The sequence below is a fragment of the Trachurus japonicus genome, chromosome 8 (genome assembly GCF_045865225.1).
Source record: "Trachurus japonicus isolate A0001 chromosome 8, Traja_1.0".
NCBI classification, from domain to species: domain Eukaryota; kingdom Metazoa; phylum Chordata; class Actinopteri; order Carangiformes; family Carangidae; genus Trachurus; species Trachurus japonicus.
In genome coordinates, this window is record NC_140914.1 from 26,780,412 (window position 1) to 26,806,136 (window position 25,725).

The 25,725-nt window shown below is 40.9% G+C and overlaps 1 protein-coding gene across 2 annotated transcripts in view; it reads left to right on the plus strand.

Annotated features, from left to right (window-relative positions):
• hdac5 (histone deacetylase 5) overlaps positions 1–19,856 on the plus strand; it is a 74,245-nt gene extending 54,389 nt beyond the window's left edge. For both annotated transcript variants that reach the window (XM_085785050.1, XM_085785051.1), the window contains 18 exons: positions 79–186; positions 1,268–1,461; positions 1,544–1,662; positions 2,181–2,376; positions 4,918–5,029; positions 7,392–7,525; positions 9,108–9,228; positions 9,600–9,649; positions 9,732–9,839; positions 9,942–9,997; positions 10,129–10,216; positions 11,298–11,417; positions 13,123–13,220; positions 13,791–13,909; positions 14,042–14,175; positions 15,990–16,071; positions 16,192–16,372; positions 18,112–19,856. In XM_085785050.1, coding sequence (XP_085641176.1) covers positions 79–186; positions 1,268–1,461; positions 1,544–1,662; positions 2,181–2,376; positions 4,918–5,029; positions 7,392–7,525; positions 9,108–9,228; positions 9,600–9,649; positions 9,732–9,839; positions 9,942–9,997; positions 10,129–10,216; positions 11,298–11,417; positions 13,123–13,220; positions 13,791–13,909; positions 14,042–14,175; positions 15,990–16,071; positions 16,192–16,372; positions 18,112–18,151 — 2,060 coding nt within the window. In that variant the 3' untranslated portion in view covers positions 18,152–19,856. The remainder of the gene's footprint in view (positions 1–78; positions 187–1,267; positions 1,462–1,543; positions 1,663–2,180; positions 2,377–4,917; positions 5,030–7,391; positions 7,526–9,107; positions 9,229–9,599; positions 9,650–9,731; positions 9,840–9,941; positions 9,998–10,128; positions 10,217–11,297; positions 11,418–13,122; positions 13,221–13,790; positions 13,910–14,041; positions 14,176–15,989; positions 16,072–16,191; positions 16,373–18,111) is intronic.
• The last annotated feature ends 5,869 nt before the right edge of the window (positions 19,857–25,725 follow it).

A 25,725-nucleotide genomic window follows, 5' to 3' on the forward strand; every position in this document is an offset into this window, starting at 1 on the left:
CTTATCATGGGATGTATATTATCACACATTCTTGTCAACAGTTGTGGAAGATTTTCTGTTTTTTTTTTTTTTTTGCAGGGGTGGGGCACGACTCAGAAACTCCCAGCTCTCACTCCGCCCATTCCTCATTACTGCAACATGTACTACTACTGGAGCAGGCCAGACAACAGACAGCCATGCTAGCTGGTACACACACACTCACACACATACACACACACACACACACACACACACACAATAGCGTGTACATAATACATTTATGTACTGTATACAAACTTATATTTAGACACACATCTGCATGTGCCATCGTGTGCTATGGGCAAAGTGCAATTCAATTCAATCTTGCACTTTATGCACTCGTCACTTTAGCACATGACACTTTAATCAGCACTCTAGCACTTTATAACTCTTCTGTAATCTTTTGATCCCCTTTCTTTTGGCCAGTTAGCTATTGGTCTATGAATGTTGTTTATGTTACAGTATAGTATATGTTTCGTGTTTGTTGTCAAGGGTATACTGTATCATGGTGCATTGTTTTATTATCTTAGTCCTGCCTTTTGTACTTTTTACGGCCATTAGCTTAGCTGCTCAGACACTATTGTGTCCCTAGGTATTCTTCTTTCTTTCTTCTTCTTTCTTCCGAGGAACTCATACTTCCCAAGGGTTAAAACTCACCAAACTTTGCACAAAGGTCCAGTCCCATGCCAGAGTTCCTCAGCTGTAAACTCAAACTGATAGTCCTGATGGTGGCGCTACAGCAAGCGTCTAAAGTTCATATAACAAATCAAACATACGTGCTACAGCTTCACAACTTCCATCAAACTGTAGCCTCAGTATTGAAGAAGCTTTTCTACATTTAAACCTATTCAAAGTTATAAAGTCCATCACTCTCACTCTCTCAAAAACTGTAAAACTTCTTAAACCTATCTCCTCCCACAATTTTTCCACAATTTAACACTAAACTTGCTATTCTCCTGTTTGGTGCTCAGAATTGCCTAAATTTGCCCAAAAATAGCCCGGACCCGACCCATCGCTGCACGGCAGCTATAATTGTTTTTATGTTCAACACCAACCTGCTAATGGGACTGGGGATGTAAAATAGCCATTTTTCTACAATCCCACATATTTACATGAAAATGTTCATTAATATGTACTGTTCCCATTTAAAAAAAAAAAAAAAATCTGAAATCTGAAACCGTTGCTGACATGTCATCCATGTCCACCTGTAGTATGCGACTCATCGTCTTTTTCCTCTGACCCCGCTCAGTCCCCATGTACAGCCAGTCGCCCCTGGTTACGGCGGAGAGAGGCGTGTCCGGTGGCATCCGCTCCGTCAACAAGCTGCCTCGCCACCGCCCGCTGGCTCGCACCCAGAGTGCACCTCTGCCCCAGTCGCCCCAGGCCCTCCAGCAGCTGGTGGTCCAACAGCAGCACCAGCACTTCCTGGAGAAACACTACAAGGTACACATGCTCACACACTCACAAACACAACATTTACAAGTGCACATGTTTTTATACTTAAGATTATTTTTGCGTTGTATAGATGCTGTCAAAAGGGACGGAACTCCCCAGGCCGCCACCCACCCACCCAGAGGAGACTGAGGAGGAGTTAACAGAGACCAATGACATGCAGGAGGATGACGGAGGGGTGGGCCCTCACAGGTGGGGCATTAATGAGAACTAATCAGTCAGTATAGGGGTCAGTGACAAATAAAAAAATGTTTTAAATAAATGAGAATTAATAGGTAAAAAAGTGTTTTTAAAGCATCAGATTCGTTGAAATGTACATTTTTGTATTCATGTTGGTTTTATTTCGTTTGAAATTACATTTTTTATCTGAAAGCCCTGAAAATATCAAATGTGTAACCACAAAAGAATAATATAGTATTAGAATAATAAATGTATATAAAAATATACTTTCTTCTGAAAACATTAAATTGAAATTTTAATGCATTTTAACAACGCTGGGAAGGACATGTCCTCAACACTAAAAGCCTTTCTTTTAAATAACATGTGACAAATATTGTAAAATAGTGTTGCATTGCAAAAGTTATTTTCCTGTGTATAGTAAATAGATTTTTTAATGAAAAAAATACTAGTTACACCACCTGACAGTGGGTTGCATCTCGTCATTGACCCAATATTGTTTGTAACTCCGCCCTAACACTGTGAATCGCCAGGCTTCAGAAGGAGGGCTCCGACGACAGCACCCCCTCCTCTGAGAGACTGGGCGTGCACCTGAAGGGCGAGGAGGAGCGCGGGGGCATGCACGTCAAAGGAGAGAGCACCGAGAGCGAGCTGGACGAGGAGGAAGAGGATGAAGACATCATCCAGCTGAGGGAGGGGGACGAAGACGAGAGGGGGAGCTACGGGCAGGTTTGTATAAAAACTACCGTGTTTTTGTCGCCGCACAGACCCAATCAGCTGTTTGACATCAAACGTTACGACATCACACTGATAGAAAAAAAAGATGTTGGACTACTTCAAATCAATCAAATTTAATTTAAATAGCACCTTTCAAACAAATCAAATGCAATTCAAAATGTTTTACAGTTTGACTGAAACACATAAGCATTAGTAAAATCAGAAAGGACTCAGAGACCAATGCACACTGCGCCATGACATATGAGTGGTTAAAATGTTATTAGATTTAGAAAAAATAGAAACAGTCATTAAAATAAAGATAAAAATGAATAAAAACATCACAAAAAAGTAATAAACGAAAGAAACAAGGTCAAGAATAAAAGACGATCAATCAGTGAAAACAATAAAATTCAACAAATACTGATAAAAGTAATAGAGTAGCTATAAACCATAGAATTCCAGACATTATATAAAAGCCAGATTAAAAGATTTTCAGTTTACGTAAAAAAGAAGAAACTTTTAAAATTATCATGATGATGTGTTTTTTTTTTTTAGAGTTGCTTGACGTCACTTGAAAATCAGTTGGATTAAATACATTTGGAGCATAATGGCTGGGTGGATAAATGATACATCCTGATGTGTGTGTGTGTCAGGTGAGATGTGGCGGGAATCGCCGCATTGAGTCCAGAGTTAGTCTCCAGCTCAGGACACTGGTTACGCAGCTTCGTCCCACAGAGGGATGAATCACGCGAATGCATCATCACCCAACCCCCCTCCTCCCCTTCTCCTCCTCCTCCTCCCCTCCGTTTGTTTTATCTCTCACTTTGTTTTGCCGTGTTGCAGATGTTCTCCATGTTTTCACTGTCTGACTCATCGCAGCCATCAGTCTCTCTGCTCCTCTGTTAACTCGGGTCCGAACCTGAGGCGGCTGCAGCTGCAGCTGCTGTTCACCTTCACACAACTTGTCGTCATGTAGACCAGACATCCTGCTGTGTGTGTGGTTCACGATGCTTTACAGAGAGCTGACATATAAAATGTTTATCTGTCCATTATCCGTCAAAACTTAAGTTTTTTTTTTTGTGATCAAGTTTTTATTATTTCACCCCCCCACACACCTTTTACAATATGCCCACATTAAATCATATTCACAACTACATAATTGGCATACATATACCACCGTACATCGTACATACATAAAATGTATATATCATAATTATGTGAGCTACAGTATTGTCCCACCCTTATCCCACCCATACCACCCTTACCCCTCTGGCTTGTTCCCCTCCCCTCCCCTTGCTGGATTCAAAACTTATGTTTGATAAAAAACCCTGTGTGCTTTAAAGGGACATTGTGTAACTTCTCCCGTTATCTATTCACGAAAATCGATTGTTTCGTTCACAAGTATGTTTTTCATTAATCAGTAATCACCCCCACCAACAAACTGAAGTGTTCCGGTAAGCTCTGAATTTGCCGTTCATATCATTCATAATATATACATGGAGCGGGTAAGCTCGGTGCTGGCTGCCATGTCGTCGGAAAGTCGGAGCTCTGAAATGATACCCGAGTTTCACTGTGGACAGTGTTTGCAAAAAAATAAATGAAAAAGCCGCTTGTATTCGGGGGGGGGGGATTGAATGGATCGGTCTAAAATGTGTGCGTGTGATCACTTTTGACTGCACAGACACGCACACACACGGGATGAGTCATCAGAAGAAAGAAAGAAAGAAGCTTTGACATTTTACTGGAAGTGAAAAGGGCAGGATTCAAACCTGAAAACTGCACATTTACATTCACAGAGTTTGTCCAAAAAATTCCTGAGACCGCCTTCACAGCAGGGACAAACACACACACACACACACATTGCACACATTGCACACACACTTGTTGGTGTCTGGGCAGAGCTAAACTCAGATACTTGACACACCTCACACACACAATTGTTGACGTTGCGGTGACATCACAAGGCGATGACTCAACCACTGGACTCACTGCTCCGTGTGTGTGTGTGTGCGTTCCTTTATGTCTGCATATCTACAAGTGTGTGTGTGTGTGTGTGTGTGTGTTTTAGTGTCCACCCACACATGATGAGTCACCCAGTTTGCAGCAGGGAGCACAGCAACACTTCCTATATATAGACTCTACACAACATGTGTGTCTGCTGTGGTTACACAAACCTACACACACACACACACACACTGTGGAGGCTGCTGATCCAGACTGTCAGTCACAGAGTCATGATGTATGAAAAGGGCTGCAAGGTTTAGTGATCAATTAACCAATCAGTATGAATCAATCAATCAATCCATGTCATTTATAAAGCATGCAACTGATTTTTATGAATGAGATTTAGCATTACAGTAACTTTAAGTGTGTGTGTGTGTGTGTGTGTGTGTGTGTGTGTGTGTGTGGGTGTGTGTGATGACAGAGAGAGAGACAGGAGCAGTGGTGGTGTTACACTGTATCACCCACACACACACACTGCAGTGAATGGACTGATGTGTGATTCATCCTTCTGCTCAGACTCCTAACTTTCTCTGTCTCTTTTCCCATCAGCCCTTGCAGCAGCTGGGTGTGTTCCAGTCCTCGTTGCCCCACAGACCTCTGGGAAGAGCGCAGTCCTCTCCCGCATCCACCGTCAATCCCATCAAACACCTCTTTACTACTGGTCAGTATGTGTGTATATAGTGTGTAGTGTGTAGTGTGTAGTGTGTGTGTGTGTACATCTGCTTTGTGACTGAATGAGAGTTCGACATCAGCTGTCCCGGTGTCGGTCCACCATCTACTGAAAGCTACGATGCTTGTTGCTTAGCAACAGAGGCCTGACTCATTTCTGCTGAAGTGAATGAAACGCCACTAAATTTAAAGTAGCGTTTTGTAACATTTGATCATTTGTTGTGGTGATTTATCACCGGCTGATGATTTCTCTGTTGTTTTGTTGTTGTCGTTTTCTCTTTTCTTTGTTTAAAGATGTTGTCATTTCAATTATTAATAATGTATATAAAGACCACCCCCTGTATTTGTTTCTAATTAAAAAGCTTCTGAGTTTCAGGGGACATCTCTACTCTCCCTCTGTAAAATTATTTTATTATGACATGAAAAATACTTTTTTTAAAACAGCAAATTCAATATTTGCTGATTTTCTCAGTTGAGTTTGAAACAAATATTTTTCACTTGAACTTTTGGTAACACTTTATATTAAGTACACACACTATTAAACATTAGTCACTGAATTCATCATTTGTAACACATGAATACTCATTAGTATGCAGTTTATAAACACAGTTAAAAATGTTGTACTCATCATTGATAAGCACTAACTGTATTTATAAACTATATACTAATGAGTATTCATGTGTTATAAATGAATAATTCAGTATTTATTAATGCTTAACTAATGCTTACCAAACTTTTTCTTCTTGTGTTCTTTTTGTGTTTTATTGAAAAATAAATTGATTTATCAGTAAAAAGGAACACAATCAGTAATTGTAGACCCACATTTACACCTGGCCCCATTTACACTAAGTCTTAAGATCTCAGAGTCTCACCTGCATGTAACGGACATTTGTCACTGATGCAGCTCAAAGGAGGAACAATGATTATGATATTCATGGCTTGAGAAGCAGCGAAGTGCAAAAAATTGTAATGAGGCATTTTGTCTGAAGTGACAGGTTGTTTAATGAGGCCGAACGCTGTTGACACTGCAACATCTTCTCTGGAACCCTGTATGTCTGCTGCAGTGAAATGGGCCGCTCATCTTTCACATGTAACCACTGACCTCTTGTGGAGTTTGTTTGCCACTACAAAAAAACAGTGATGGCATTTGTTGTTGTGTTGACGTCAGAGTTCTTAGCGGGCTGGAAAATCCAAACCTGACACGACCCGACCGAGTTAAAGCCGGAGCCCTACTCGCCCGAGTTTATCACGTTCAATATTGAGCCGGAGCTCAACAGGCTCACACCCGGCACCACCAGGGGGCTAGCTGTGAACCACATAGTAAATTAGTAAAAACAACAAAATTACTGGTCAAGATACACTGCCCGTCCAAAAAAAAAGTCACCATATGGATTTATCTAAGCTAATAGGTAAGAGCCTCTCATTGGATAATTACTGCATGGATGATTGGATGACAACTTATTTAGCCCTAACTGATGCAATCTCATTTCTTAAACAACCATGTTGGAAGACACATCCTGTGGTCGTGGACAAGATGTTAATCTGTTTCAGAAGGGTCAGATTATTGGCATCAAGCAAATAAAACATCTAAGGAGAATTCTGAGACTGCAACTGTCCAACTCATTATTACAAACTGGAAGGATAGTGTGGAAACATCTTCTTCAAGGAGGAAATGTGGTCCAGTGTGACCACAGAGTCCAGACCTTAACCCCATTGAGAAACTTAAAAAAATGAATGTTGTGACTTTGCAAACGATGCAACAGCAAATACATGTCATAATCAAAGCTAAATGCGGTCCAATGAAATATTATGGTGTGTGACTTTCTTTTTGGGACAGGCAGTGTACAAGTGTCATAGAGAGGAGCTATCCGTGATTCTGACATGGAGCAGAAACATTTTAACAAGAAAATCAATCAATCAATCAATCAAATTTTGTTTGTATTGCCCTTTACAATAGCCAGAAGGTACCCAAAGTGCTTTACAACAAAGCCATAAAACAATACATAAAAAAGAAAAGACAGTGTTGGACAGGCTGAGTGCAGGCCTATAAGTTATCGTCCCATTGGGTCGGGGCTCGGACTAAAACTGAGAACTCAGAAAAAATTGTGAATAGTATCTTGTATTTCTCATATTTCATACTGGAGGTTGCAAGGCGGGGGGGCTATCCCAGCTGAGAGGGGCGGGGTATGCTCTGGAATGATTTTTCCACTTCCGTCGCCTGTGCTCAGTTTTCAGTAGCGGTCACACACCTCAGCTGTCTCTCTATTGGCTTTTATGCAAAGATGTTTGGTTTCTCACATCTGTCTCTCTCTCCCTCTCTCTCTCTCTCTCTCTCTCTCTCTCTGTTCCTCCAGGGCTTGTCTACGACAGTCTGATGCTGAAGCATCAGTGTGTTTGTGGCAACGCTCACATCCACCCGGAGCATGCTGGGAGAGTGCAGAGCATCTGGTCCAGACTGCAGGAGACGGGCCTGCTGGGCCGCTGCGAGGTACACACACTCACACACACGCACATGTCTGTATGGCTATCTTTGTGAGGACACTCAATGACATAATGTTTTCCCTTGCTCCTTACCCTAACCTTAACCATCCAAAACAAATGCCTAACCTTAATCATTACTCTTACTGTAACCTAACTTAAACCTAATTATAATAACCTAGTTATTATAAAGTCTTCAGTGTTGGGAATGTTCACTTTCTAGATGGACTAGTTCAAAGTTCAGTTCACTAATTTTAAAATGAACTACCTAGTTCAGTTCATTTTAAAATGAACTGAAATGAGTTAATAATTCAAAATTTTGAACTAAGTTCACAGTTCCAAATCTGAACTAGTTCTTTTTTTTTTTTTTTTTTTTTAATATGTTGCTACAAGCTATTATTTTTCAAAATGATTGCCTCAGCCCATATCAAACCACAGACAGCAATTATTTTAGCAGTTTTAACCAGTATTAGTTATAGTTACTACTTTACTTTCCCCAAAAAGTAACTGGGTTACAACGTGATGAAAGTAATTACCAGGAAAAGTAACTATTGCGTTATAAAATTCTCAAATATGTCAAATGAGTTGGACTTCCCTCTCTAACCCTGTTTATCTTTTACTAACCAACTGGGTCAGTATTCCTCCACACAGACAGGCTCCGCCACGTGCTGTATCACTCCGCCTCTTCCATGCGCTGCTGATCCAAACAGCTGATAGGTGTTGCCAAATTGGCTGGTTTTTCCGCTGCATATTAACGCCTGTTTACGGTGTTTTAGCTGGGTTTTGCCCGGAAGCCTTATGGAAATCTGGCACACTCCTAAACGAAGTCATACTTTGAGAGAGCGCTGTTCACAAACGCCAAATGAACGCGTTCACAACAACGTTCATCAAGCGGAAATACAGTACGTTCAGTTCACGTTCGCACAAAAATGATCGTTCATTGAACGCGATCAGGCACAACACTGAAAGTCTCCTTGGAAGGGGTCTGAGAAAGTGAGGACCGGCCGAAATGTCCTCACTTTCCCAAAATGTCCTCACTCTGATGGTTTAAAACTCAAACTGGTCCTCACATGTATAGCTGTACAAGTGTACACACACACACATACACACATTCTTGTACCTCTGGCTTTGTGGGGCAAATGTTAATACATTCTCTTGCCCCTTACCCTCAGAAACTCCTAAAGCTACTTTTAACCTTAATCCTCAAACAGCTCTCTGCAGGTTTGTCACAGTGAGGAGCAGCCTTGTTTTTTCCTTAGGAATAAAGGATCATCTCCACATGAGAACCACAAACACACACTCAGATGTAACAATGTCCAAACTGGACCTTTGCACTCACAGCAAAGCTCCACCCACAGTGTATATTCATCGTCGCTGCACAACGGACAGTTATCCCATAGAAAAGCCCTCACAGTAGTTCATTATCATTGTTTACTGTATATACAGTATCTGTTTACACCCACCATCTCATGTATAAGAGCTCTTAAACAATAAGTAGTGAACAATAGTTAATTTTTTTTTCTTCCCCCTAATGTGCGAATTAGAAATGCAAAACCTCACTCAGTCTGTCTCTCCGTCTTTTGTGCGAGCAGAGGATCCGTGGGCGTAAAGCGTCTCTGGATGAGATCCAGTCTGTTCATTCAGAGTTTCACACCCTGCTCTATGGAACCAGTCCACTCAACCGACACAAACTGGACCACAAGAAACTGCTGGGTAGGTGTCTGTCTGTCTGTCTGTTTCAGGTTTCAGCTTTATTTATTTAGCACACATTTATATACAATGGTACAAGGAGGGAACAAAGCCGATTGGCTTGTACATAAGTTCCACCCCTGTCACAAATTACAACAAAACAAATTTCTATGGCTAACAAATAAACATAGAGAAAAAAAAGGAGATAAAGTGCATACATAATCAACATTATATGAGCAAAATTAGAAAAAATGAAGAGATAAAGAACAAAGTGATCAGTAACAAATAGAGACAATAGAAATAAGGTATAAAAAATTCATAGATTCCTGTCTGCCTACCTGTCTGATGCTCAGACGCTACGGTGCCTGTAAACTTCTGCTGATTGGTTGTTTCAGGTCCAATCAGCCAGAAGATGTATGCCGTTCTTCCCTGTGGAGGAATAGGGGTGAGACAGTATTTCTCAGTTTTTGCACCTGACGCTGCTGTGTCTCTCAGTTTGAAGCCTAACCCTGAGCTCTGCGCCGCAGGTGGACAGCGACACCGTGTGGAACGAGATGCACTCGTCGGCGGCGGTGCGCATGGCGGTGGGCTCGGTCATCGAGCTGGCCTTCAGGGTGGCGGCGGGGGAGCTGAAGGTACAGTAACACACACGCGCAGAGATATTCACCAGTGTGTATGCACACAGACACAACACTTAGCTTTTGTGTGTGACATGTTCTTCACTGTTTTTACACCAGAATGGCTTTGCAGTGGTGCGTCCACCGGGTCACCACGCGGAGGAATCCACGGCCATGTAAGCACAATCACAACATGACTGCTACACAACCAGATATTTCATTACTTCACATCTTGGTGGTGGCTAACAGTGCACTTTTTTTGTATGCATGTATTTATGTGTGTGTGTGTGTGTGTGTCTTTGAACAGGGGGTTTTGTTTCTTCAATTCAGTAGCTATCACTGCCAAGCTGCTGCAACAGAAACTTGGAGTGGGCAAGATCTTAATTGTGGATTGGGTGAGAAGCACTGATACACAAATACACATATTTTAATCATTCATAGAAATTATAGGTCTAGATGAAAAAAAATAAAGGCTCTGTAAAATTGTAAAAATTAGTGAGTATTTTAATAGTTCCATGTTGTAAAAAGTTACATTTCCTCATCTTCTTTGATCATAAATCAGGTCTAGGCTTCATATTAAAGGTAGAGTAGGAGATCCTGGTAAAACGGTTGGAGCAGGCTACATTTTAGTCCAGATGGCACTTCGATACATGCGTAACGATCCAATGAATTTGTTGGTGGCGTTCAAAATGATCGGATGGTTTTTATCTGTTCCACAGGTGACATTTTTCATTTTTGTGAACAAGCATTAAATTAATTGGTTGCAACTGCGGTGAATAGGATTTCAAGCAATACAGTCAAAAATGCTCCAGAAAATGATTTCCCATCTTTAATATCTTTAATAAGCCTCAATCCACAGAGAAATGCACTGTTTATTTGAAACTGAGCCTTAAAACCAGCTGTCTGTCAGGACTTCTGTAACTTTGTGATTTCAGAACGAAGCAGTCAGCCTTGCCCCCAAGCCCCGCCCACCGGGAAGGAAAAATTCCTTTTTTTTTTCAAAGGAGGTTTCATTTAAAAAGAATAGCAGGCTATTTATTGAAATAAGCTTTTACCTATTTATTCATTATTTTTTATTTTGTGCAAGAAACAAAAAAACAAACCAAACAAATATGACACAGAACAGTAAAAAACAGGACGACCAATGGAACCAGACATACAGTATTTAAATAAGCTTAACAAACAAACATGAATTAGCTCATTTTTGGAGCTTATTAGTTCAAACTATGGAGATGATTCATTTTCATCTGTATGAACTGGGCTTTGAACTGGCACTACTACTGCTTGGTCAGTTTGTACCAGTGCCACACTGACCTTGCTATAAAACAAAAAACATCATTTTATACACATTTCCCCCAAAACACATCCTGGCAGTTGTCGTCTCAGGGATTTCTGCTTGTTTCAATAAAGTTCTGTGGGTTTGAGTATTTATCCCACTGACCTTCTCTCTGATGCCACTGCGACCTGTCACTGCAGGACATTCACCATGGCAACGGCACCCAGCAAGCCTTCTACAGTGACCCTAACGTCCTCTACATCTCCCTCCATCGGTACGACAATGGAAACTTCTTTCCAGGCAGCGGAGCTCCTGAAGAGGTACACACACACACACACACACACAAGGTAGAGGTTTCAGAAATAGTTGAACCTGCAATGTATGTCCTACTTTCTGAAACACATCCAACTATAACACCAGTGTTTGGTCCACTGGAGACCCTCACTGTCATGGATGCTCTCCCTCTGACATGGAGCTGCATGCTGCCTGTCTCCTCAGGGCTTCAGTAAAGTCTAATATTAGTAGAAATACTCAAATGTCTGTATATAAATTCATTAAAAATAAATGCAGTGGTGACAGCACCGTCCCTTACCCATATTACAGTTTTTCTCCATTGGTTTGGCTCATTTTTCGAAACAGAAATTACATTCTCAAAACAACGTGGACAAACCTCCAAACCACTTGCAGTGCTCACACAATGCCAAAGAGACGCTGCATTATGGGGGCACTGACTATTTGTATGAGAAGGAAATTTAGTTTTAACACATGAGTGAACTGTTTTGAGAGAGAGATGCAATTTTTCAAGTGATCTATGTTGTGCTGAACTGTAACACTGTTTTGCCAAATCTTAGAGTTTTGAGAATTTCTGTTTAGAGAAATGAGCCAGACCAGTGGAGAAAAACTGTAACACTGACATTCAGTGTGTCAAACCAAAACACGTGTGTATTCTTATGGCCTGATAAATGCATTTCCTTCCTTCATCAAACATTATCAAAGCAGACATATTAAAGTGTGCATTCCCAACACTGACAGTGAGTTCTGTCGTCCCTTTGCTGGAGCCCGTCTCCATCTCTTGGGGCGTTGCCAGTACCAGCTGTCCAGCAGTCAAACAGTGTGAAAATTTGCTGCGACTGCTGCTTCCTCTTCTCCTGCTGATCGTCCTCCTCTGCTGATTCTTTTTTGGGCCCTTTCTTTTGTTCAGACATTCACACACATGTGCATCCTCTCTGTTTCCCTGTTTCATCTCACTTTATTATTTTTATTTATTTAACCAGATAAAAGACCCATTGAGATCAAGACCCCTTTCACAAGGGTGACCTGGCCAAGGAAGGCAACAGCACACGTCATAGTGAATAAAAACAGATAGATAACAATAACAAAACAAACACTGAAATATAAAAGTGGCAGCAATTAGACAGATAAAGTGCAGAAGGCTTCAAGTGAAATACATTTTGATCATTTCTGTTCAGATTAGAGGGTATTTTTCAGACTAAGAATAAAGATCCCATAGAAAACGAAGCAAACTGTGGAAGCAAAAAGTATATTTCAATTTTAATTCAACAAAAACGCTGACTGTACATTCATATTCCTGTTATTCATAAACAGGATAAGATATTGTCTTGACATGGTCCAGTTCTTCTTACGGTAAATACTCACCATCTGCTGGACTGGACAGAGGAGCTTGTTTATGTAATTGGTTTTAGTCTCCTGCACTCTGCTCTGCACGAGAAACACTTTCAACTGGCTTCAATAGAATAGAATGTTAATATAATATGATTTATCTATACATAATATATAATAATTTAAATTATTAAAAAGAAAAAAAAACTGATGTGCCATCTAGTGGTGTGATCTGTCACTGCACAACCAGTGGGACCAAGGAAAAATACTGTTGTTTTGTTTCATATTTTACTATATATTTTATTATTTCATTTATTACCATTACTTCCACACACAGACACACACACTAACAAAATACACACATCAGAACAATAACACAAGTAATTGGGTAATCTCTCTGTGCAGGTGGGGTCAGCTGCAGGTGTTGGTTTTAATGTGAACATAGCTTGGACTGGAGGAGTGGAGCCCCCTATGGGTGACGTGGAGTACCTCACTGCCTTCAGGTAAACACTGATATTAGAATGTAGTTGTTGTTGTATGCTGTACACATTATGCAGTGCAGTCTTCAACATATTTCATCTTATGTGTGATATTTATCTAATTGACAATTAACCCTTTTGATTTAATGTGATAGATAGATAGATAGATAGATAGATAGATAGATAGATAGATAGATAGATAGATAGATAGATAGATAGATAGATAGATAGATAGATAGATAGAGGTTTTTATCGACAATTGCGCAAGTACATCACAGTAGAGGCACATTGGAATTGTTGTGCGTGCGTCTCCACGTAAAAAAAAAAGTAAGCAATTAAGAAACTTAAAAAACATTACAATAAAGTTTAAAATTTAGGACAATGTCAATTAGTGCAGACAGCAAGAGCAGAATAGAGAATGGGCAGGACTTGATCCACATTATGATTAGTACATACTGTACTGCCTGTGAACACTTGGTGCTTGGACTGTGTGTGATGTTGTGGTCAGGAGCTCTGTGTTCACTATGAGAACACCTGAAGGAAACAACAAGCTGTAAAAATGTCCACTGTGTGTCCATGTGTGTGTGTGTGTAGGAGTGTGGTGATGCCCATTGCGCAGCAGTTCAGCCCAGATGTGGTCCTGGTGTCCGCAGGCTTCGACGCGGTCGAGGGTCATCAGTCTCCTCTGGGAGGCTACAACGTCTCCGCCAAGTGTGAGTACCGCTCCGGTTACCGTAGCGACCTGACGGGGGGCCGGTGGGTGCTTTTTGATCGCCGTCTCAATAGCGGTACATGATGGCGAATAAGGTTGTAATCATGGTTTCTGGTGTGTGTGTGCCTGGCAGGCTTCGGTCAGCTAACGCAGCTGCTGATGGGTCTGGCGGGTGGGCGGGTTGTTATGGCGCTGGAAGGCGGTCACGACCTCACCGCCATTTGTGACGCATCGGAGGCCTGTGTGTCGGCGCTTCTGGGAGACCCGGTGAGACAGCCAGATTACCATCCATTCTTACTCCTGTTTTCATTCCAAACATTCAGCGCTGGAGGTGTCGCCCACCGTCTCATAGAGCAATAAGGAAATCTAACATGAGCAGAGACAGTCAGCTCTGTGCTGATGTGAAGTGACTCTAACCCATTTGAGTTAGGGCTGGGTGATATGGCTTATAAATAATATCTCGATATTTTTAGGCTATCCCAGAATACACGATATATATATCGCAATATACACATTTGAGAACATACACAGGTGGGAAACATGGGCACTCGTATCACGATTTAACGATATCCAAAATCTAAGACGATATCTAGTCTGATATCATGATACGATATAATATCTTTATATCGCCCAGCCCTAATTTGAGTTTTATATATATACTTATGTTTATATATAAGTATATTTTTGGGCTTTTTTGCCTTTATTTGACAGTATAGTTGAGAGAGACAGGAAATTGGGAGGCAGAGAGAGTGGTGGAGCGCCGCATAATGTAATAATGTAAAATAAATGTAAATCATGATGTAATAAATTAATAATATAATAATAATAATAGTAATAATAATTAATCTGCCACATTTTGTAATTAAATTCTTGAACGCAATATGTAATAAACCTTGCTGCATTTTGTAATAAGTTGTTACATAATGCACTGAATTATTACTTTTTTTTCATTAAAAAAGTGCAACACCCGCATTTTGTAATAATTTGTTGCATTATGTAACAACTTATTACAAAATGCGGCAAAATTTATTACATATTGCGTTCAAGAATTTTATTACAAAACATGGCAGATTATTACAAAATGTGGCGTTATTACATAATGAGGTGAAAATGTATTACATTATTACATAATGCGGCGCTACAAGGGGGAATGACGTGCAGTAAAGGGCCGCCTGATGCGGGATTCGAACCGGGGCCAACTGTGCCCCATCCATTTGAATTTTAAAGGAATAGTTCAACATTTTGAGAAATCTGTTCAAATACTAAGATAAGATAAATGCATTTTATTATCCCATTTATGGAAATTTGTCTTGGGCATGAAGTGCATGGTGCACAGGTACGTGAGCGGGGTCGTCTGGGATTTTCTGCCTTTTCATTTAGATCTGTTCCCATAACTTTTAAAGCATTTTTTATAATGTTCAGTACTGTAATGTGGCCTTTAGTCTGAACAGTCAGAGATCAAAAAACCATACATCATTTCTTTGGTCTTATTATTGGTAGCAAGCAGAAGGAAGTTGCTCTCACACAGAACTGCAATCACTAGTTTCCAACAAGCTTCAAATGAACATCATCTCTTAACCCCGCTCACGTCTAAGAGCTGAAGTCAGGATTGAGGAGGCAGACATAAAGAAACAGTGTGCAACAGCCTCACCATTCAAACTTTAAGATTTCATTCATTAAAACTATACCTGCACTGATACTGATACATGAAATGACTAGGTTAAATGAAAGCTTCTCAGAGTCCCTTAACTTTTACTTTCTGTCAACAATATAACCGCAAGTCAGCACTTTGCTGACTAGTTAAGTCAACTGTGTAAGTCTCACAATGGAAAACACACAACTGTGTTTATAAGGTATGCGGTTAAACTGAACTTGTTAGCGTGATGATGACTGATGATTTGAAATTGAATGAAAAGTCTTTCATCAGGTGATTAAATGATGATTAACTGTAAAACCAAATGAATCTAAGGTTTGAATGGCCATACTCTATAATGCTAAGCTAGGCTGACGTAGCGGATTAATGTGTGTTTTTTGTTATCAGTTGATTTCATACATTAACACACACTCTCTGTCCTCCTCAGTGCGACTCAGTGTATCAGTGGCCTCAGGAGAAGCCCTGTCCAAAAGCCTGCGCCTCACTGGAGAGAGTAATAGAGATCCAGAGTGAGACTCTCCCCCCACCAACACACACACACACACACTCACATGCATACAGTAAGAATGCACAGTAAGTTGTACAGCATGTCTGATCCTGTGTACGTCTCTCTCTCTCTGTCCCCTCAGGTAAACACTGGTCTTGTCTCCAGAATTTGTCCCAGACAAGCGGCCACTCGTTATTGGACAGCCCCCTCGGTGCTAAGGGCCAATCGGAGAAGGACGAGGCAGACACAGTCAGCGCCATGGCCTCCCTGAGTGTGGATGTGGAGCAGCCGGGCTCCGTTCCCGACAACTCAGAAACCAGCAGGTCAGCAGCTGTGATGACTCTGTGATAACATTACATAACATCCCATTATGAAGAAAACTGTGTACAGATACACGCAGAATAAAGGTACAATAAAAGCCCACGTGCAGTGTCTAACAATGGCTCCTAACCATGACAACAGCACACAGCAACCAGCACAGTTGCATTTATCACAGCATGAAGCGCTGTGCGTATTTATCTACCAGAATGTAGTGTGTCTAGTTTAGGGCTGGGTAATATAAACTAAAATAGTACCTTCCTGCAGGGCGTCTTTGGGATTATAATCATTATATATATATATAGAGTATATATAAGAGTCCAGAGCAAAAAAAACACCCTCTGATGGATCAATTAAAGGCATCAGCATATCAGCAGGACTTTAAAGAGCTTTTCTGAACTGTCTACAGTTTGTATTTATAACATTATACTGAGGTGTTTAAATTCCCTCATTACATCTATTATATTTTGGAGCTGTTTATTGGTTTTAGTTCTTGCTTATTTTTGAAAATAAGACATGGTCAACAATGCCTGATGCTCTTGTCGAACCACATTTAACAGAAAGAAGAGGCAATTTACAAACAGCTGAAGACAGGACCGCTGATGCTTTAGCTGGATGTAAGAATATGGCCAAATTCAAAATATTGCAGCACATTAAAAAATTAAAAATCTCGTCTCGTCTCGTTCTCGTGAACCCAATGTCATGTCTTGTCTCGTCTTGTGAGATGAGTGAGATCGTCACACCCCTACCTTTTTAAATAATGGATAAATTACAGTGTACTTGCACTGAGAAAAAGGAATATTATGCAAAAAGCTAGGTGTGTGTCCAGGAGAAAATGAGCCACTCCGACATCTGTCCTCAGGTTCTTTCCCGCTTTTAGCCGTCTCCATCTTTCAAACGCATCTCCTATGCAGATCCTGGTTTTATTTTTGCTTTTGTCAAGATGTTTCTGAGTCATAGTGAGGTCTTTTAGTAACGTCTGACATAATCCACAATGCTTGTAGTTGCAGCTCAATGGGAACTGGCATCCTGGATGCTGAAATAGTTAAGTTTACAGTAGCTTAGCTTAGCTTAGCTTAGCTTAGTTTAGTTTAATTTAGCTTAGCTTAGTTTAGTTTAGTTTAGTTTAATTTAGCTTAGCTTAGTTTAGTTTAGTTTGGTGTAGTTTAGTGTAGTGTAGTGTAGTGTGGTTTGGTTTAGTTTAGTTTAGTTTAATTTAATTTAATTTAATTTAGCTTAGTTTAGTTAAGTGTAGTGTTGTAGTTTAGTTTAGTTTAGTTTAATTTAGTTCAGTTCAGTTCAGTTCAGTTCAGTTTAGTTTAGTTTAGTGTAGCTTAGTTTAGTTTAGTTTAGTTACCCTTATTTAAAATTGTGAGTAGACCGGGGCCAGGCCTCATTTACAGTGCAGTATAATATACAAAACAAAACAGATAAGAAAAAAAAATCTGTATATATACACAGTAAAATACAGGAAGCATATCAGGAAAAAACAAGTACAAACAGAGCTGCAAATACATTTTTAAATGTAGATATTCTGACTGGATTTACTTTTTTTCAAATTAACATGATTCCTTATTCTCTGGTGACATAGCTATTGGGTGATTTTATGATTAATTGCCATACATGTAACTGTTTTACAGCTAAATGTATTTAGCAATTTACCTACATTTATTTTGGCTTTAGTTTTTGAATTAGCTTTTGTCTATATTTCTACATGTGATGAATGATGTTGAACTGTCCACAGGTCCACAGAGGAGCCGATGGAAGAAGAGCCTGTATTGTAGGAGGAGTTTAAACAAGAAGCACACAAAAAAAAACCCATTCACCTCCTTCTAGCACCTCCTCTTCATCTTCCTTTTCTTCTTCCTCCATGGAGTATGTGTTGGTGCATGCACACGAGGTGAAACTGTGCCGCTGAGCAGAGCTCCCGCCGGCCCGAGGACGAGGACATTACGGAGGTCGGGAGAAGGACGACGGGGCTGTGAAAAAAAACTTTGGACATTTTTTTTTGTTCATCAGCCCAAAGGAGGAGCAGACGACTTGTTAGCATCTCCATGGAAACCAGAGGAGGGGAGCGTCAGCAAGGATACACCTCTTGTAACCTGTACACTTCACCACCTGTACACAGCACCACTGAATCTCTCCCCTCCACCCTTCAGTCATTCTTTTGTCTTTTTTTATTTCATCCCGCGACTCCTCTGTCTCCAGCGAAGGACCATGACAACCGTGGGGAAACCTTTCGCCCAGAATCGCCGTAAAAAAACAAAAAAACACATCAGGCTCCGAGTGGACGACTTGTCTTCTCGTGAGTCTTGCCGGTGCGGCGGAGGGACGGGCTGAGCAGACAAGGGAGGAGGAATAACATGATTTTTTTTTCTTAATGAGCAAAGGAGGAGGAGGAACTAGGTGCCTTTTTATGTCCACAACAAAAAATGAAACCATCAAACCAGAAACCACAGAACACCACCGCCGCAGCACCTCAGAAAAAAAAACAACCAGCCAATCAGGACTGAAGAAACACACTGACACGCACCAACTCACCTACGAACATACATACACACACACACACACTGCTGTTGTGTCAGTCTGTCACTTCATTTTTGGGTCTTTGTTTCTTCATCTGGATGCCTTAATTTGTTCTTATCTCACTCTTTAGCAACTTTAAGAGAGACAGGGAGAGAGAATCATGAGAGTTGATGTAAATAATATTTAAAAAATGTATTAGATCTGTATTCTCTTTCAAACCTAACATTATATTCCCAATGGATTTTTTTTTTTACTATTATTTGTATTTTACTGTGGGAATAAAAGCCTCCAAAGCCATCAGTACACACTAGAAACATCCAATAAAACTCTCAGTTGAATATTAAAGGTAATATCAGTAATAATATTCAATCAGACTTTTTATGGACTCTGGTGAAAGTGTCTCAGGATCAGCTCAGTTTCAGCAGTATTCAGCGTTTTACACACACACACACAGTAATAATCAATGGAGCTTCACTTCACTGTCAGCACTCTCTCTCTCTTTCACTCGTTTGAATTGAGTCATGTGACCTGAGCCCCGCCTCCCTCTTCTCTAAAGGCAATTGTGGCCCGTCTTTTGGAAAGCCACAGTGACCACCATGTTTTTTTTTTTTGTTTTTTTGAATTGTAATATTATCTGTTTGGTGTAAATACTGTCCTGTCTTGTTGCCCACAGTTACGTCACAGCAGACTCAGTGTGGTCACTTTTCTATATCTGTACATACATATATGTATAAATAACAAAATACTTTCTCTTTTTGTATAAAAAAAGCAAAAATAATATTATATATATTCACAGATACACACACATTTACATGCATATTACACACACACACAGATACACACACACACAAACACACACACGGCTATATATATTTATGTAAACAGTGATTTATCCAAACAGATTGGATTTATGACTATATTATATTTGGAGAGTTGATGTTTTAGAGGTTCAGCTGTTTGACAGGGAGTAAGCACTGATGTCGTCGGGTCGTTTTCAGATGTTGAGGATGGCTGGATGTTGTTGTCATGGTGATGGCGGTTGTCGTCGTTGGCAGTTGTCGGGAGGAGAACGGCGACCTCCAGCTCCTCAGACGGTGCTGCCCTCCACAGGCAGACAGCACAGGGGGTCATTAAGGTCAAAGGTCACGACTGGGTGAATAAGTTGGTCCATCGATGGTGCATTTTTTTTTTTTTTTTGTAGTCCAACAGGGAGTTAGCTAGCCCCTCCACGGCTCATGATATTCATTAGCCCTAAACGTCGTACCACATATCACAGTTCTGGATCGCTATAGCTCCTGTAACTTCAGACATTTCAGTCACTGAGTGGCACGTACAAGCTGTAAGGGGAAGAGTGTTTAAAAATGTGGATCTTCAAATGTCAGTATACATGTAAGGCAACAAAAATAAGACAATTTACCTTCATTAAACTTAGAGACAGCCATGTAAAAGCAAAGATGGTCAAGACGCACCCAGAGACTGGTGCCAGGCTAATAACAGCTAATGTTAATGCTCTTCAGCTTTGTTGATAATAGTTTTTGATCCAAAAACGACTGTAATTGATATTTTTTTTTATAATAATTAAGATACACTTTATTTGTACTTGACAGGAAACTTGTCTTGGGCATGAGTGCATTCACAACATACATTCAGTGTAGGTGGTGCACACATACACATAGACACAGGGCATAGTACATGTGGTGCACATGAACAACCATCCAAAACAACTGTAATTGATATTTTTTATAATAATTACATCATAAAACAATGTAAATATATGTCAGTCTTACAACTTGTTGTGTTACTACAGAATGCACGTTGATGCCACCTGTAAACAACTACAGCAGCAGCAATGAGTTGGAGAAAATGAAGTCTTAATAAGTTGCACACAATTGCATTTTAATCAGCTCAGCCCACTCACTGATGGTTTAACTGCTGTAATTAGTTTCATGAGGATGAATCCGTAACGTGTGATGTGTCAATGTAAGGACAGAGATCTGCTGACTCAGGATTTTATCATCTACTATTGTAAATCTCTGCATTTGAATGCATTCAGTAGATTTCAGAATCACAGAGTAAGTTAACACTGTGACTAAATTAGACAAAGTGATTTTAAATTACAGTTTCTGGAGTAAAAAACTCAGACCGAAAACAAACACAAGAGTTTTTAATGAAACTGCTTTCTTGAGTAACGCCCTCAAGTCTGTCTACAAAATAATGTGTGGAGAAGGAGCCACGAACTCTGATTAGACTGACTACTTCACACTGAAGAGTTGCATAAAAAGCTAGCTTCATATTCTCAGTGCTCTTACTCTTAACAGATCCAGACTGTACGCTGGATCAGGACTGACGAGCCACTCTGTGACTGATATGTCTGAGTGAGGAAACAAGGCAATACAGGACTGCATAATTGTTTTATATGTAAAAAGAAAAAAATCCACACACCAGCATTGCTTTACACAAGGTCAAAAGGTTAAATCAGTGTTAATCAAAAAGCTAACAGTAGGCTACCCATCGAGGTCTCATTGCTCCGGTGCCATCTACAGAAACACTTCACTTTACGCTAACGCTACGTCCAATGATTGAAACAAAATGTGTTTATAAAAAGCGTTTGGTTCCGTCAGTGAAATTGTTACAGTGAAAAGGATTTTTCTAACGAATGTTTCAAAAAAAAAAAAACACTTTAAATGTTCTTTAAGGTTTTTTTAAAAATGGGTGAACATGATGTTGGAAACTTTGTTCAAGCTCACGAAAAATATGAAAACTTTGTACTGTGTCTCTGACGTGCTAGCGGCTGCAGCGCCGGCTGGTTAGCATTGTATATACAGGAGGTTGTGGTGTGGTGATGTGCCACCTCCAACATCCAGCTTCCCTCTTTTCAGAGCTTTTTTTTTTGGTTACTTTTTTGGCTTAAATCTTAAAGCACAGCTCAACTTTTTCAGGAACCTGTTTTCACTTTCCACAGTTTTAGAGACCGGAAGCGCAAGCAACTTCTCTCCTTGCTCAGTGAAGATACAACCCCCCCCCCTTAAGTGGACACAAAGCAGCCTCAGAAGTGGACCACACCTTATTATCCACACACATCTCCAGGAAACACTACTATGTGACGTAACTCCAACCTCACTTTAAACTCCCAGTCCTGAGGCCCTGTGCAGCGCAGCAGGTGTTGTAGCCGACGCTGCTGCTGCTGCTGCCTCAGGGTCTCATCTGTTCCAAGCAATACGACACTGACAGTGACCGCAACAGGTAGAGAAGGAGGGAGGGAGGGAGATGCCAGTGTGCGGATACAGTACCGCCATGGCGACACAGCATCACAGCTTTCGTTTAATCGTGGAGCTCCCTCTAGCTTTTACATGTGTGGATGAGTGCTGTTTGTTTTTGCATTTCTGTCAGGTGGGATGGACGGATTGTAATGGTTGATTGAGTGAGTGAGTGAGTGAGCTGTGTTTCCATGCGGTTCGGTGTAGTCTTTTTGTACTGATGTAAAACACTAAGGCCAGTTTGCCTGCAGCAGGGGTCACAGTGGACGGGTTGATGGTGGAAATAAGCCGGGTTCAAAACAAACAGCCAGTGAGACGAGCAAGCAGCTACTACCACAGCTGAAGAGCCTGTCAATAAGAAATCAATATCCAATTGAAGTATATTTTTATATTTTCTCAACAATTTATATTTCTTCCAAAAGCAAATGATGATTTGAGGAAATCCGGGTTTTCCACATCCAAAAGAAGTCAAAGTGTCTGAGCTTATCAGTTCAAATTCAACCGACCAATAGTAGCTTTTCTGAGTTTAAACAGAAGCAGTGTCTACTTCTGTAAGGGACTTACCATCCACATGCTGTTGTCTGTTTTCACTTAACATATAACAAACCAAATGAAAACCGAGCCATGAGGAGACCACAACCTTTTTCCAAATTAAAACATGAACCAAACATAGGTGTCACATTTTTTTATCATGTTTTTTTTTACTCTGCTCTCATTCGCTTGAGGTTTCTCTCTCAGGCTCTTTTACTCCCATCATTTTGTTGTGCCTTAGTCTTGCTTTAATGTTTTAATAACATTTGACTGGAGAATTAGTGCGGTGGGTGGTAAATGTGCATGAACCGAAGTGATCCAGTATTGGTTCACAGTAAAACAGCAGAGATGAGAGAGAAGTTAGGAAAAAATACAACTTGTCTTTATATTTACTCAAAGAAAGGCATCGTGAGGAAGGCAGAGTGAGATTCTTGATGTAGGCACAAATGGTCAAATGTGAACTGATTGGTTAGACTCAGTACAGTCAGACTGAAAAAAAAACAACCAATTCATCTCAGACATACTTTAACTTTAGTAATCTTAATCTCGTCTGAGATGACGACACTACTTTGTGAGCATCAAAACAAAAACACAAGGCTCAGAAGGATCCTGTCTGTGGTGGTGGTTGCTGCTCGGTCGGGGCTGAAGCTTGAAGAAGAAGCTGTTTCAGTGGCCAGATGTGACTGGTGTGTGTGTGTGTGTGTGTGTATTGATACCTGTTGAAAAGAGGAGGGGGGGTCACTAGAGAACCATGTGCACCAGTGGAGTTTCTGTCGTGTACATTTTCAACTCTTAACAATACAATATGAATAGTGTCGACACAGTCTGATGGTCCGTGTTGTCAGGGCAACCCCCCACCACCACCACCAAGTCCAAGAGGCGACACAGCTTTACTGTTGCCACCACCCACACTACGGTGAAACGCACATTTTCACACACTCTGACGATTTTTACTACATGACTTAATACTGTATATTTCTTGATATGTTTGATACTGTGGTGTAACTGTAGTGTCCTGCTGTGATTGGTTTATTCGGGGGGTGGGGTCGGTGATTTTCTTTTTTTTTCTTTTTTTCCTTTTTTTTGGTGGACTTGAGAGTGGGACAGAGGAGGTTCAGTATCAGTGCGACCGTCACCTTCTCTGTGTTTCCCCTCCCTCTGTCGTGGAGGGCAGAACTTTCTCGACTGAACAATTTGAAAATGCAGTTTTTTTGTTTGTTTGTTTGTTTTGTTGGAACTGATCACAAGCACATTCCTGATTATTCTCTGTCCGTGCTGTCGTTTTATCCAGATTCTTTCCTGTTGCGACAAGACAACATGTGTTTAATTCTTTCTGACTCACATGTATATAAAAGTGCATATATGTGTACACATGTGCAATACACGCTATTCGAGCAATCTATTACTGTGACTATTATTGATGATTATACTTGTCCCTTTTTCGAGCTTTCGGTCCGTTTTTTCCTTCTTTTCCCTTCTTGTCCTGATTTCCTGTTGATGAATTGTGTTTGCGAGAGCTTAAAAAGGGAAGGCGACTCTTGTGATTTCTTCACACTCAGTTTCATTTCAGGGTTTGTGGACATTTTATTGAAGCCCTTTTTTATTAGTCTCACTGTAATGTTGTGGCGTTGATCCTAATGATCTGTTTCTTTGTTGTTGTTTTTTTTTAAGTGGGCCTGTTGTTAAACTTTGTCTGGAAACTCAATAAAGCAATTCACTGACTATTTCACCCGCCGGTGGCTGCTGAGTACCAAACATAGCCAGCAGGATGCTAACCTAGCTTAGCATTAATAAGACCTGAAACATAAGAAACAGCTACTGTAGCATGGCTCTGTCCAAAGGTTAGAAGCTATATGCTAACCAGGGGTGGAGGGGGCAGTGTCGTTTTTTTGTTTGTTTCTTTGGTGGTTGGTTTGCATTGTCGGCAGTAAGTCGGACCTGTTCCCGGTGCATGTTGGACTCCGGCAGGGCTGCCCTTTGTCACCGGTTCTGTTCATTATTTTTATGGACAGAATTTCTAGGTGCTGCCAGGGGCCGGAGGGGGTCTGATTCGGGAGCCACTGGATTTCATCTCTGCTTTTCGCAGATGATGTTGTCCTGTTGGCTCCTTCGAGCCAGGACCTTCAGCATGCACTGGGGCAGTTTGCAGCCGTGTTAAGCGGCTGGGATGAGAATCAGCACCTCCAAGTCCAAGGCCGTAGTTCTTGACTGGAAAAAGGTGGCTTGCCCCTCCAGATCGGGGGAGAGCTCCTGCCTCAAGTATCGGGTCTTGTTCACGAGTGAGGGAAGGATGGAGCGTGAGACTGACAGGTGGATCGATGCAGCGGCCGCAGTCATGCAGTCGTTGCATCGGTCTGTCGTGGTGAAGAAGGAGCTGAGCCGAAAGGTGAAGCTCTCGATTTACTATTCAATCTACGTTCCTACCCTCACCTATGGTCATGAATTGGGTCATGACCAAAAGAACAAGCGGAAGAAGCATCTGAAATGAATTTCCTCCCATAGAGATAGGGTGAGGAGCTCTGTCACCCGGGAGGAGCTCGGAGTAGAGCCGCTGCTCCTCCATATCCCCTGGACGCCTCCCTCGGGAGGTGTTCTGGGCATGTCCCACCGGGAAAATACCCAGGACATGCTGCAGTGACTATGTCACTCGGCTGGCCTGGGAACGCCATGGGATCCTCCCGGAAGAGCCAGAGGAAGTGTCTGAGGAGAGGGAAGTCTGGGTGTCCCTGCTTGGTACGATTAATGTCAGAGAAATAATAACTGTATATCACGATTATTATTCATTGATTAATTTCACAAGACTATGAATGTGTGAAAAACTAGTATAGCCTAAATATAATTACACAAAATATTTTAAGTATCTATTAATATAGGGCCAATTATTAATCCCCCAGGGGAAAATGTTTGAATTATTTCAGTAATTAGTTGTCATCTATACCAAATGTTAAACTTTATTTTCAAATGACACACTAACATTTGAATTCCTACCAATTCAATGTTACGTTTGTTTTCGTTCCATGTGAGTTGTGCTGATCTGCCTACAT